At 36.5% G+C, this 14779-nt stretch overlaps 1 protein-coding gene across 1 annotated transcript in view; it reads left to right on the top strand.

Annotated features, from left to right (window-relative positions):
* ACER3 (alkaline ceramidase 3) overlaps positions 1 to 14779 on the top strand; it is a 51299-nt gene that overhangs the window by 18031 nt on the left and 18489 nt on the right. Inside the window, exons 2-4 of the mRNA XM_054269972.1 lie at positions 1271 to 1381; positions 8462 to 8514; positions 12716 to 12768. Coding sequence (XP_054125947.1) covers positions 1271 to 1381; positions 8462 to 8514; positions 12716 to 12768 — 217 coding nt within the window. The remainder of the gene's footprint in view (positions 1 to 1270; positions 1382 to 8461; positions 8515 to 12715; positions 12769 to 14779) is intronic.

Raw genomic sequence — 14779 nt, 5'->3', positions numbered from 1 at the left:
ATTGGTATAAACTTGTATATCCTTACAGAAGGTTTTTGTTTTCAGCTGGGCTTCTTTTACGTGGAGGAACATAATTCAGAGCTGTCTAGAAGAGTGAGATCTCTGGCACATCTGATTTGACTTGGTATAACTTGGTGAAATTCGTGGTTGGGCAGGATATTATGTTAAATCAGTAAGGAAGCGATTTCAAGAATTTCTGATAAAAATCAGATGAGATTTTTAACTGGTTGAGAAGGCTGTCTCAAAGTGAGATTTGTATGTACTTTGTGAGAATATGGAAGAGCTACCTTGTTTAAGGGAGCTGGGTACCTTTCTGCTACATGTGTTCTGAAATAACCTTTTTTCCATTTGAGTATGAATTTTCTGTAAAATTGTGAAGTATGGATTTTTGGTTTTAGAGGTGCTGCAATACCTTAGGGTTGTGTGAACATATTTTTTATGTTTTGTTTTTCTTTTGGATGGATCTTGGCAAGTAGGACTCCTGAAAAATAGCTGCTTGAATTAGGGGGGTGTGATTCAGAAAGGACCTGCTCACTCTTGTTCCTTGTTCTAGAATGTGAAATGCTTTTGGGATTTTCTGCTGAATAAAAAATACAGAAATGTGGGAGGTGTCTTCATAACCTCATAAATTGTGTATTTCATTGGGATATTGGCAAATTAGATTCCGGTTTTATATATATTTAACTGATGGTGTGTGAAAATGTGCAGTTTATTTTGTATAAGTCTTTTTTAAAACAGATTTGCTCATTTTTCCAGATTGTATGGCATTTAATTCCCATAACATAACCTCTATTCTCAAAATTATGATTTGTGGTTAAGTGAAAAAGCTGAATCTGCATCCCTTCTGTTGAGAGATGCAGCATTTCCTTTTGTTTCACTTAAACTTTGCAGGGTTTCATTGCACTTTTGCTTAGGTCAGCACCATTGGGAAAAGAAAAACAAGCCAAATCTAAATCACTGTACAAGAGCTGGGCTCTTGGCTTTTATTGCTTTCTCTGGTCTCTGCAGCTCAGGTCATTTTTTTGCATTGGGTAGAATGTAGGATAGAGTCCTGGAAGGGACCTACAAGACTATCTAGTTCCAAGCCCCTTGCTGGGGGCAGGGACACCTTCCACTAGACCAGGGGTGGAGAGCAGTGGTGTCTTGCTGGGTCACTTTCTGGATGAAAACTGTTGAACCTGTCTCTAATGAGTGAATGTAATTTTGTTAGATTTAGTTAAAGTGCATAGTACCCAACTCTAAATCTCTGCTTTGTGTTTCTGTCCTACAGGGAACACAGTGAGTAACCTGATTTTCATTCTACCTCCAATCTATGGTGCGATTCAGACCTATAAAGATGGCCTTGAAAAACGGTATTTAGCTGCATATTTGTGTCTTACAGGTATGTGTAAAACTTAATTTGCTCTTTCATTATAAAGAGAGCTCAGATATGCAATGGAAAATATATCTGTATATTGATAAACCCAGTAGTTAAATCCAAATACTATGTGTGTGAAAAGTAGACCTCAATTTGCTACACTTGTTAATGTTTACAGAACTTTGTATCTGTTGGAGGAACATGAAATTAGAATTTGCTAAATTATTAGATCAGATTTCTCAAGTGGTCCTTTTCTGGCTTTGGGTCCTGCTCAGTGCATCTTAGCTCACTCTCTGTACTTTTCTGATGATTTACAGAAGGTGTTTTGTGTATTCTACTTATAAACAGTTTCTCACAATATTAGTATTTTTGTGACTTTTGTATGGGAGAGTGATATAAGAAGTGGCCAAGATGTAGAGGGAACTGGAAAGGCATTCTTTCATGACTTCAAATTTGTTTCCAGTTCCTCTTTGGCATATATGACCCAGCCATCATGTCTGGGAAGTTTTGCAAGAATGGAAGAGCAACATGATATTCATGTTTAGATCAGCTCAAGGGAAGTCTGTCCATTCTAAAATGACAAAATTCAGAAAATAACCAACTTCCTTTTAAATGTTAATTGTGTGACTAGAAGTCTTGTTCCTTATGAGAAAAGACATTTGAAGATGGTTCAGATTTGGCAGTTGGGTCTCAAAACTAGATTTCATAGAATTTCTGTGTTTCACAGGATTTCTGTATTTGCTATAGCTCCTATCTTTATGGAGATTTTTCCCCGTCTTTGGAATGGTAAGGGATTGATAAAAGTTACTTTTAAAATTGGCCTGTTATGTATTTGGATGGACCTTGTTGAAAAATGCATATCCATGTGCTAAATGTATCCTTGATACCAGTTAAACTGTAACATACACAAGGTGCAAATTCACCAGTTTTCAGTTATATTAGCTTTCCTGATCTATGTGAAACATAGGCAGCAACAATGCACTGCTTTTCATATTGTCTGAGCACTTTCTAATAAGCCATTTGTAGGCTTTCTATGGTTTCATGTAATTACTAATTTTTGTCTCATTATGAAACAGAGAGAATTCTTAAAGGTCAGGGCTTACTTTTAAAAAGAGGTGGTAGAAGTGGTCTGTAAATGTTTGCTGAAGTTGACTTTGGGTGTTCTTGAATCAGTGTCCCATACTGCCATTCTATTTAAACTATGAAAAGGAACTCCTTAAATTAAAATTCAGTTTGAAGCTGTTTTCACCATGATTTGTGGCGACCTCTGTCAGTGACAGTTTATGATGGACAGAGTGTGCAGTCACTATCTGACCAGAATGTCAGGCTGTCACAGCAGATGGGCATTTCTCATATCCCATTCAATGTTTAAAATATTTTTTAAAAAACCGAAAAAACCCAAACAACACAAAAAAAAAAAAAAACAAGAAAAAAACCCCCAAAAAACAAACAAACAAAAAGCCAGCAAACCCCACTGTCTTTGATCACAGTAAATACCTTGTATTTCAATTTTTCCTCTCTCTGGTGTTGCTGAAGGGGGAGCTCAGCCTATATTAAGATAGCAGTGCTGGAGGGCAGTCCTGAGTTCCATCTAGGCTCATCTGTGACTGAGTTGGCTTTGATTCCTCTCTGAAGTGATAAATGGCTTGATTTTTATCTCATATGTTGGAACCTAACATTAAAGGTCTCTCCCAAAAGTGTTTCCCTTCTGCTTTGTGTCTGCTTCAATATTTGTAACCCTGTTTTACAGCAGTTGAAAGATGTTAAGAAATGTAGAAGACTTTATAGTTTGCAGTGAAAAAGAGGAACAAGATGATTTGGAATCACAAACCACTTAACATTTGCTATACTACAGAATAAAAGCTGTGAATGAAAACATAAAAAGGAATTTTAAATATAATTGAAATATGTCAGGAACATTGCTATTCTCTCTGTGCATGTGACTGAACAAGAGGCATACTGAAGTGGAGATAGAGTAAGTGTACAGAAAATTCTTTTTGTAAGAAGTACGAGACAGAATGCTTTCCATTGTATGAATTCTGTTTATTAACAGGTTTCACTCTATTTATTTAATTTATAAGAAATAAATGTAGACTTAATCTGTGAAAAGATAGTGAATTTAATACACACTTGTGATTTCACTTGAGACAGCATGCTTCATTAAAGACCATGCAGCAGAGCTTCTAAGTGAGGGTTCTTTTGTTAAAGGAGAAATTCTTTAACAGTTCTGTTGTGAAGATGGGGGTGGAAGGGAGGGTACTTTAGTTCGGTTTTAGCAATTTTGAATAGTTTCTGAGATTTTAAAAGACACTAAAAGACAGCTGTCAAAGCCAACGTTAAAATTAAATCTGTTAGCATTTGAGAACATGAGGTGTTGTTTCTAGACATTATTTTGATCCAAATCAGCTGCTTCTTTTGCATGCTTCCAGACATTTAGCTGATTGTCAGTTTCTTTGTGTTTTACCACACCGTGTTCAGTTCTTGCCTTTTATACCCACAATCTCTTTGGTTGACATTTATTTCCTTTTTGAAGTAAATGCATTTTGCACTATGAAATTTCTGTTTGTTTCATATACATGGTAAGATCTTGGCAGCACAAGGGCTATTTCTGAATAATTGTTCAAATAAATTTCTTGTTCATACTGGTGCCAATACTGAGTTACACTTTTCAGCAAGGCCTTTGAGATACAGCACACTGTTCTCAGCCCTTTTTTCTGCTGCCTTTCAGCATAAAGTGCATGTTCTCAATTAACTCAGTAGGACCTGGGTATGATTTTTAAGCTGTAGAGAACCATTTAATCAGCATATAAATTATGAAGAATAATCTTAAGCCATTATTTCAGTATGTTGCACCAGCAGAAGTAGGTGGAACAAATCATCAGACCATTCCTACCTCAAGGAATAAGCAGTTGGTTTTGAGTAGTTCCTTATGATTCTGGAGTGTTGTATCAGGTTCTACACATGCCAGTTCCTCATACATCTTGGGGAACTGTGATTTTGAAGGGTCTTGATTTTTAAAAAACTGTGTGTGTATATAAATACATATATAAAGAAGTGTAACTTCTGGACCTAATGAAATAAGAAAGCACTTGATGAAGTAATGTTTGTTAGATATTTCCCTTGAAATTTGGAAGAATTGTTCTCATTTATATTTCTTTGGCCTGTTTAATAAAGGCTCAGTCATTCAAGCAGTGCCAAAGTGGAGGAAAGAAAAAAGGTGTAAAAATTTTTCTATATTAGGAATAGCCATAGGAACTCTTAAGCAACTTATTAAATCTAATTTCCAGTGAAACTCTGTGTCTGTGAAAACAGTTGTTAGAACCTCTTCAGTCAGAGTTAATTCGCTTCTTCTTACCTAACACCTGTAGAGAAGCTCCCAGGGCCATGCCAGTGTTGTTAAATCAGCTGTGTTTGGGAACATTCCTGAGTGCTGAGGCCGGGCAGTGTGGAACAGCCCGTGTCTGTTCATCTTAGCCTCCAAAACAGGGTGACCGTGTACAGATTGCTGCTGAGCGCGGGCCCCGGACTCTGCCGGCTGCTGGGCTGTGCCTGGAAGCTGCCTGGGGAAAGTGCTCATTGGAACAGACCACATTCATACCACAGACTGTTCCAACAGCTCACTAGTGCAGACACTTGTACCGCAGTGTCTGGGAATAGTACCAGCCAAGCTGGGGATTAATTGTAGAGCTGTACCTCTGGAGTAACTAACCAGTGTCTCTCCTGTCTCTTATGCTGTGGAGGGGAAACTATTGCAACACAAAATAATCCTTTGAAAGTAGTTCATTTAATTCTACTTTTTCATCTTGTTTCATTCTTTAACTTTAAATAATGCAGTGTGTTGTTGTTTATCTTTAATTAGGTTCTGTCATTGTAAAAAAATAAAACTGAATTTAGCTGCATATTTAAACACTTAAATGTATGTGTCTACCTGTTATGTCTGCCAGTGCAGTCAGTAAAGTCAGGAGAATCATTTGACTTGTTATAAAACACCTGTTTGGCCAGCTGCTTTACTCTTAATAATGACATTCTTTTAGTGGAAGCTTTGACAGCTAGTTCATGTGTAGATACTTAAATAATGGTGTTTGCATCTGGCGCATCCTTCCTTCTGAATATTTTCATGCAGTGCCTGTATAGTTACCATTTCTGTGAAATCCTAATAAACTGCTTTTTCTGTAAAGGATTTAGACTCATAATGAGAATTTTGAGTGCTGATGGAATAGTTACATCAAACTGAATTATCACTGATTATATGATGCTTCTGATGCTTCCTAAAACTATTGAAAAAAATCCTCTAGGATTCAAATCCTGGAGGTTTATAGGGATCACATATAGGGCTGGATCTTTTATATAATATTCAATTATTTCTAGCCATAGGTATTGCCCATAAGTTTTTTGACAGTATTTGTATGAAGTAAAGTTTGTAGGTGCATTGATTTCACATCATCATAGCACCAATACTTTATCTACTGGCAGTAACCACACAGGGTGTTTGCTGCAGGACAGAAAAAGACCCTGTTAGTCTGCATAGAGCAGCAGCCCTGACTTTGCATTTCTAGTCTTCTGAAGTGCAATTTTGATCTCATAATATTGTGATTTAATGTGTATTCTGTGCTTAATACATAATTTATATATATCCCCTGTAACTTGGGAGGTTCATTGATGTAAAAATGCCAAGTGACTTGTAGCATTTATGAAAAATGAGTTACAGTAGTTAGAGAGGAAATGGCGCTAACTCCTTCAGATGGTGTTAAAGCTTCCCAACTAATATGCGGCTTTTAGTGAGTTAAGCTCCTTTGCCAAAAGAAACACCTAAAATATGAAAACTGCTTACAAGGTAAGGAGCAAATTTATTGTTCAGTGTTAGTGGCTGTATGCAAGAGTTGCTTCTCTTGAAAACTTGTGTCATTGCAGTGATCATGATCACTCATATTTTGAAAAGTACAAAGCTGGTGAAATAGATATTTCTTAAAAATGTCTCGAGCCTGGAACCATAAGATCTGTCCCTGTAAGCTTTTCTTCTTCCAGGTATCTATTTGATATAGCTACTATAAATAAAACATTGTTCTATAATGCATAGTAAATTTCATAATCAGAGAAACTCCAGGGTGTGATTATTGCACAGAAGAAAAAGGGGTTCTATGAATTTTAACTGTAAAAAGGAACTATAGTCATGGGATAAATGAACTTGAAATACTAATACCTGCAGCATGCTAGATTTTTTTCAAAGACTGAAGAAGAATTAGTCTAGAAATAATTGCTTCTTACTGTATAGGAGGAAGGAGAGGAATTCCTTGATTGTTGAGATTTATTAACACAAATAACATTAACAAAAACAAACAAGAAAACCCCAACCACATATTTTGCTAATTTAAAATCTGTTGAAATTTCTTATGCAATGATTTTGCCCGTACTTGAAAATGACATTTATTATAAATTGTAAGAGTTTGTATTCTGTGACAGACAGGATAATGGATGGCACTATTTTAATGATGATCTTAATGGGTTTTTTCCTCCAGAATGAATAGTTGTTGTCACATGTTCTGTATACATAGAAAAATGGCTATGAGAATTTCTCATCAGAATCTTAATGAACGTGAAAGCAGTTGTAGCTTGCTGTTTGGAAAGATTTTTCAGAAGCGAACCAATGTAATCAAAATTTACAGAAGTGCATGTGGTTGTTTGTTTTCTGGTAGGAACTCTGCTTAATTTTCCCAGAGAAATAATGACATTGAAGTGTTTGGTAATACATTTTGAAATGTTGCTGTATTACAGTTTTGTATTTCAGTAAAGCTACATGCTTGGGTATTTAATTTCCTTGAGTAAGTGTAATAATCACAGTTTTAGTTAATAACAGCTAAGGAAGCATCTCCAGACATGTCTCTTGACTGTCTTGGCAATCCTTTACAGAGTGCAGAGAGATAGAATTCTTGTTTATGCATCAGTGAAACTTGACTGGTGTGTGTGGACAAGGTGATAGCCTAGCCACAAAATATAGCAGCACTACTCAGTGATCAAGACTTGAGTGCAAATTACTTGGCTTTCTCTAAAACTACAGTCTGAGGTAAAACATAATTTCTTGAAGGAAGACAAGATATCACATTACTGTACTTGTTCTTGCAATATAAAACTGAGCTAGTGTTTAATGAGAGTGTGTTACTGATAATATTTCAAAGTAATGAATGATGCATTAAATACTGTACCAGCTTTCCTCTAAACAGAGAAATCTAACTTCCAAGAAGCATTATTCATGCCTGACTGAAAAAACTGTATAGGCAAAGTATATGTCTCATAAAGTAATTTCAGAAGTAAATTATTCAGAATGGGTAAAGAAAGTATTTCAAATAAATAGAAATAATTTCTTAGAAGCTCATCTTTCTATAGAGAAGGCATGGAAATGGTGTTCTCATATCACAAAACAAATCCACCCTATGTCGGGTTGGTTTGTTTACCTTGAATTTCTAGTTCTGAGTTCTAGTAGCAATTCTCTTCTGCTTTTGAATCACTGAATAGTCTTGAGTTGGAAGGGAGCCACAATAATCATTGAGTCTAGCTCTTTAATGAGCAGCCCCTGTGGCTATCAAACCCCAGACCTTGGTGTTATTAACACCATGTTTTATGGAGACAACAAAAAGCTTTTGGTAAAATACATGTTTTAAAACTGGACAGTGAGCAGAAATACTGAGAGGCTTTCAGGAGTACTAGTTATTGAATGATGCTTTGCCTTATAGAAGGGTTGGAACAGAGAAATCTTAATTCACTTAAAAAAAAAGGGGGGAAAAGATAGATTGATATATAATATTCCATTCATTCTGGATTCCCTCTGCTCCTCTCCTCTTTGAGATTATGCCCAATTCATAGGACACAGTACTGAGAGGAATTAAAGAGGACATTCACACCCAAAGCCCCATAAATTCAGGGATTCCATTGGTGACTAATATATAAAGTAGAAGGCTGTGGAAAAAGGGGGGTTTGTCTCTGCAGTAGAATCCTGATGTTCTAATTTCTTTCTCACTGTTAAGCATGCATTTCATGCATTTAAGTTAATGTATCTGAAAATTTTACATGGATACTATTATGCTGATGATAGTTTTGATTTGTTTTCAGCTGTGGGATTGGGATCTTGGTGCTTTCACATGACCCTGAAGTATGAAATGCAGGTGAGTACTGATAAGTAGCTGTGAGTCATTTTCTGTGCCTATCTTGCTGTACAGTCATTTTGCCATTTCTTGTCTAGATGAAACTTGCATAAAATGAGTTCATCTACCTCAAGTATCATTGTACATCACTCCTGCTCTCAACAAGGCAGTAATGCAGGTCTTGTTTCAGTAGGTATTTTCCACTGATTATATACAGAAATATGTACTTGCATCTAAAATAAGAGCTATCATCAATTGCTTATGGTGGTAAAGGACACTTTATCCTCTGGGAAATCATGTTATCTTTTTACACAAGATGTTATTTTAAAATTCTCACAGCTTTGGCATAATAGCAAGCAGTATAAACTGGAGTTATTGCTATTTATTGTAACTTTTCTCATCTTTATGTTTCTGTTTATCTAGATGGAGCTGTAGCATTAATACTGAAATCAGTATCTTATGAGTAGTGGTAATTGAGTCATTTTCCCTCTATTTTCAAGTAGACAGCATTCTGTAACAAGTCACAGGACATAGGGATTGTCCTGGTATTTCCTGTTTTCTAAATGGACACAGGAAGTCTTGTCCTGTTGTCCTCTTTTACGTCTGCAAAGAATAAGGAAATGCATCTTTGAATTAAAGTCAGGGTGAAGTGGGATGTTGTTCAAGATTAAGAAACTTAAATTTAAAAGTCTGTGCTGGAAGTCTGTGTTCCCACCACAGTCAGTGGAAATACAGTTTAATCAGTGGAGTGGAGAGAGGCAGTTGGCTGGGCTGAATCATTGTCCAGACTCCATTGGCAATCTTTGCTCAAAAAAGATTTCATTTATCTAAACAGAAATGTTTAGTGTTATTTTGACCCTGTGAGTGTTCTCTCAAGCCTCCAGCTTCCCTACCACAGAGGTGCAGGTTTCTTAGACCCCTGTCACATCTGCCAATCTTGGATGGGTGTATTGGGAGTGAAAGAGCATCTCAGGTGGCATTAGGCAACTATGCTGTGGCAGCTGAATTGAATCCTGCATTTCTGCTGATCACAGTGGGACCTACATATTGCTGATTGTTTGATGTTTGCCTCCATAATGCTCTGGTTTGTATCTCTGGCATGTGGTGGAGACTGTCAGCTTCCACAGAGCGTACTGTTGTCACCATGCGAGAATATTTGGTGCTTTTCTTGGCATGAAAATGTGGTTTGTACAGCCATTTCACCACTCTCTCCCAAATTAGGGTGCCATTTACCTGTATTTGGCGGTGAAACTGCCTTGAATTTCCACCTTTTTCATATTACTTCCCTCAGCTGCTTGCTTCTATCATGGCCAGTATTTCAAATCCTCTTTCTCACACTGATGCAGAGGTGAGCAACGGCACCCTGAAATCAGGATCATTAAAATGACCCAGACTTAAAACCTTTTATGAATGGAGAGATTGTAGGTTTCTGTTTGTTTTGTTTCAGGTGGGGTTTTTGGGGGTGTTTTTTTGGTTTGGTTTGGGTTATTTTTCAGTTGTTGTTGGAGACTGTGTGTGTGTAGAGGCTTTATTTTAATCCAAGTCACTTTGCTGCTACTTGCTCAATACTTCTTGTGTTGCATAAGAACAACTAAGGGACCTATGAACTGTGGTGAATAAAGTGGGGCAGAAGCAGATGATGAGGAAACAGGAATGTCTTGCATCATCTTGTCAACGGATGTAAAAGGCTTCGTGTGAGGCAGGGAAAGTACATTTATTTTGGCAGCTAAGTGAAATCCACAAGTGGTCTGTAATTATTCCAATTGTTTGCTTACTGATCACCATGGAGGAAACAGTTCAACCAGTAAATAAACTTTCTTCATTCACTTTATCTCTTGTTATGTTTAAAAATCAGCATAGTTATTCAAGGAGACTTTTTTTTTACATTTGTTTTGCAGTCTTAATACTGTAAATGATCGATTCAATTTGCTTAATTAAGAAAAATGTGAACACTTCTGTTCTTGAAAGTAGTTGTTTAGAATATTTCTGAGGAGTTCACCCCTTTTCTGTTTTTTTATGGGGATTTGCTTGATTGGATTCTTGAGGAATGCACAAAATACTTATTTAGCCAGTGAAATCAGCTCCCTGAGTTCCCTTCTTTCCATGGTTCTTCATTGTCCAGGCATGCCTTTGACAGCACTCCTAGAAGCATTAATTCCTTTGGATACAGAAGTCATTGTCTTCTCCTTGCAAATTTTAGTTAAGATCTTTTGAGAGGCTCTTTGTTGCTACTGTAATATCCCTGGGATGCTGCCAGCATATGAACTTAAGAGTGTAAGCACCTGTCCAAATTTGAAAGATTTTCCTGTATTGTATTTCTCGTTCTTCCCCCACCTTTTTCTTTAATGAGGTGTTAAATGACTCACACTCTTTAATAACCACATGAATTAATCCTGTAGCTAATGCCTATCAGAATTGGAAAGGCACATCTCTGAATTTATAAAATATATTGCTATGAAGCTGAATTCAGCACTTGCTGCTATTTTGTCCCCTCTAAGGCATCACAGCAAAGATAAACTACTGTGATGGCAAGGTGGCATGGAACATGCCTGCTAGCTTCAGCTGCTGCCAGTGTTCCTGATACTGTTTTTGTGCTGCCTGTTGTGGTCCCTGACCCTGTAATGCACAGGTCCTGGGATTTTAACCCTGCTCTGCAAGGTTGGTTGTGTGCTGGCTCAGCACCTGCACCTGCTCCCTGTAAGTCAGACCAGTCTGACCCCCCCCACTGGAGAGAAGCAGTGGCAGTGTGGGGGAAGAGGCAGCATCTGCCCTATCAGTGGCAGCTTGGCAGCAGAGCTGTTTAGCAGTTTTGTGAAACAGTTCCTGAGCTTTATATGACCAAATCACACCAAGCTAATACTTCACACTCAAGGTAATGGATCTCTCTCCTCCTGTAAAGAATTAGATCCACTTTTTTTTTCTTTTTTTTCTTTTTTTTTCTTTTTTTCTTTTTTTTTTTCCCCACAATAGGAAATTTCAAAGCTAAGATGAAGTTTTTGACTGTACAGTTAGAAAATTATCCCAAACCAAGCAGAATCAGGCTGGCTTTATAAAAGAATTTGAGTAAGCTGCTTACTGCTTTTTACAAGTTTCATTGCTCAGAATAACCTGGTTATGAACTTGTTAAGTACCTTGTAGCAGTGGTAGGAAAACAATTTATTTACAGACACAGCCACCACGACCTTTGAGTGATGATGGAAAAGGTCAAAATCTTTTTTGCATCTAGTTCTTGTTTTTCTTAGAAGTCAAGCTCTAAAAGTTCTAAAAGTCCTAACTATTAATGTTTGCTTAACATATTAGAAATCAGAGGCTATGGATCTTCATTGATCCATTTCTATCCTTTTTCATTCCCATTTTCATGAAAGAAAGATTTTCAGTCTTTCTTAAGAGGAGGTAAGTTTAATTGTATGTTTATAAGCAGAAATTCCTGAAAGTTCTTTGGTGAGAAATTTTACAAGAAAATGATGCTATGATTCTTTCTTATAATGATAAATGGCAATTTTGAGTTTACCTGCTAATGAGAAATCAACTTTGTTGTGATTACCATTTTCATTCTGTTCATTAAGATGGCAAGTTCCTGGGGAAATAACTGTTTTAGCTGTAACACATCAGTCTTCTCCCGAAATATAAAAATTATTTAAGATAATAAAACATTATATGCCATCATAATTTCTGGGAGAAACCCAACAAAACAGCCCAAAAGAACCCCACATCAAACAAACAAAAAGCCCTGTCTCTGAATTAAAGCAATGTAAGAAATTTCTAAAATTAGGAAGTAAACATGTGAGCATATTGCCCATCCTAATAGACTAAAATTGTATTTTATGCTATGGAAATACTACATTACAATTTCTCTGTCAAGTAAGAAGATGCTACTGACGGTAAGGCCATAGATGGGAAGGTCTTCAGCCTGGCTTTACAGAATTAATTCTTACAAATATTTTAAGAGGTATGAGCAGCAAAAATGTCAAGATTCTTTGAATGCGTGGGCATTTATGAAGCATAATATTCAAAAGATTCAGAATAGTAAGGTTTTAATGCAGCAGCTTCGGTAGCTGAACAGGGTTTGACAGTGCTACGTGTTAGAGTACAGCCCAGAAGACGGATATCCAAATGACTTAAAAACTCCTGTTTACTTAAGACTTACTCTCTCCTTAATTAACTTAGACAAGCTTGTGAGTTAAAAGTAGCTTTCATGTTTTGATGTCTTTGCTTTTTATAGCTGTTGGATGAACTGCCAATGATATACAGTTGTTGTGTGTTTGTCTACTGCCTGTAAGTATTTATTAATTTTTTTTCTTGAATATTTATGAAATGTTAACTTTTGAAATGTAGAGTCTCCAAAGCCAAATTTAGCATATATAGAAAGCTTCTACTACTTTCAGTGAGATCTGTTTTTGTACAGCATTATGATATTAGAGAAACAGGCTGGCTTTAGTCCTAGTTTTTGATAATTTATATGTATTTTACCAGTGAGGGTTTTTTTTCAGTCGGGAAAAAATCCCCACTCATTAAAGAATGTGTAGTATACAATCGGAACTCAGTGCTACTTGTATAAAAACAGCAGATACAATAAAATCAACTTCAGTAATGCCTACAAAATTAGCAACATTATAGTTTATTTGAGCTGGATTTCTATTATGTAGTCTGGCTCAAAATGCAAATTTCAGGTTTCTGGCTAAACCTGCTTTTCACTCATCTGGAAAATTAAAGGGACAAGATTTTATGAAGAGTTGAATGCGTATTTTGGGCAGAGTGTCTTGGAACATGCATGACAGCTTGATGCGATGCCAGGATATGTTATCCCATTCAATTTTGGGAGCAATGTAGCATTTGACAACTGTAAAGATACCCTAAGTTGGCTTTTTCTTGCCTGTTGCTGCAAGGTCTGGATTTAATATGATTTGTTCTGTCCCTTGGCAAATCCAAATGATAGATCAACTTGTTGCAGACTAAAAGAGAAAAAAATACTTGAACACATCAAATATTCAGCTGTTGAAAATTGTGATGTCTTTGTGAAGATTACTGGTTGTTTGCAATGGAGATGGGATGCTTTAGGACTAAACCCTTATCTATGGAAGTTGCCCTCAGTTTGTGACTCATACATTAGTATGATTTGTACGAATTCAGGACCAGAATCATAATGCCTCTCTTAGTGGAAATATTTCCATCGTAGCTCCCTATCTCCTTGAAATTGCCTTTGCATTTGTCTGATTTGAATGTGATTGGAAAAAAGCATGAGGAGTGGCTATAAAAATATGTCTGAGTTGATTATTTTTAGTGCAGTGGTTACTTTATTATCTTCAAAACACTGAAGTCTGTTACTGCATTTATAACTCCAGTAAGATTCTGTGTATTTATGTCTGGTAGCAATTAAAATGCTCAAAAAAAAGGAGCTAATATGTAGTTTAGGAGGCCTTTAATAATTATTTTGGTTAGCTTGAAGGTAAGTTGCAGGTGGTTGTGCACAGGACATTCCCTTATACATCATTCAGTTCTGCTGATTCTCAAACTGTGTAATTAATTCAGCAAGCCATTTTGCAAAACAGCACACTGTACTGCCTTTAGACTTTTTGTTTCCCATGTGTGTTTTTATTTTATTTCCTTTTATCAATTCACAATGGTGTCTGTTTCTCCAAGTTTATAAAAAAAGGAGCTAGACAGATATAATTTGGAATTACATAGACAGCTTCCTCCAGCTCAGATGATAATGAGCTTCTCAAATTTCATTTTTGTTGGGGTTTTTTAGATCTTTTTTCTGATGTAGATGCTGTCTGGGATGTGTGTGTATTTCCATCACAGCTGAGACTGAGGTGTAGTGTAGAGATTGTGAAGGTAATTTTAATTGTTTGTTTTACATACTGGGAGCAGTCAGGTACTTTTACCAGTTCCCAATCTAGCAAATGTACTGCACTGCAACTGTAGTCAAGCCAGAAACAATCTACATTTTTACAAATCTGAGTTCAGTGTTTTGTAAGGCAGTCCTTTTCCTATACTGCTGCTTGCTCAGTAATGTTTTTGACATCTGTGTTGCATTTTAAACTAATTTCTAATTTGCCATCCATTATCACCCTGTAAGCACCTTCTGAAAACACTTCTGCTTCACAAACTCTTTTCTTAGAGTGGGTTATTTCTTGGCATATGCTTGAGCTTATTGGTGTTGGGGTTTTTTTCCTTAGATTTTTTTAAAAAGCATTTACTGGTAAGAGCATGAATATTTTTCTTACAATAATGTGTCTTTATTTAAGGAGTTAGAATTTCTTGAGGGGCCTAAGACTAATTTGGA

This window comes from Melozone crissalis, unplaced genomic scaffold, assembly GCF_028551555.1.
Source record: "Melozone crissalis strain CALT ecotype California unplaced genomic scaffold, PUWL_Pcris_2 ptg000008l_1, whole genome shotgun sequence".
Taxonomy (NCBI): Eukaryota; Metazoa; Chordata; class Aves; order Passeriformes; family Passerellidae; genus Melozone; species Melozone crissalis.
This window is presented reverse-complemented; position numbering and strand designations above follow the sequence as displayed.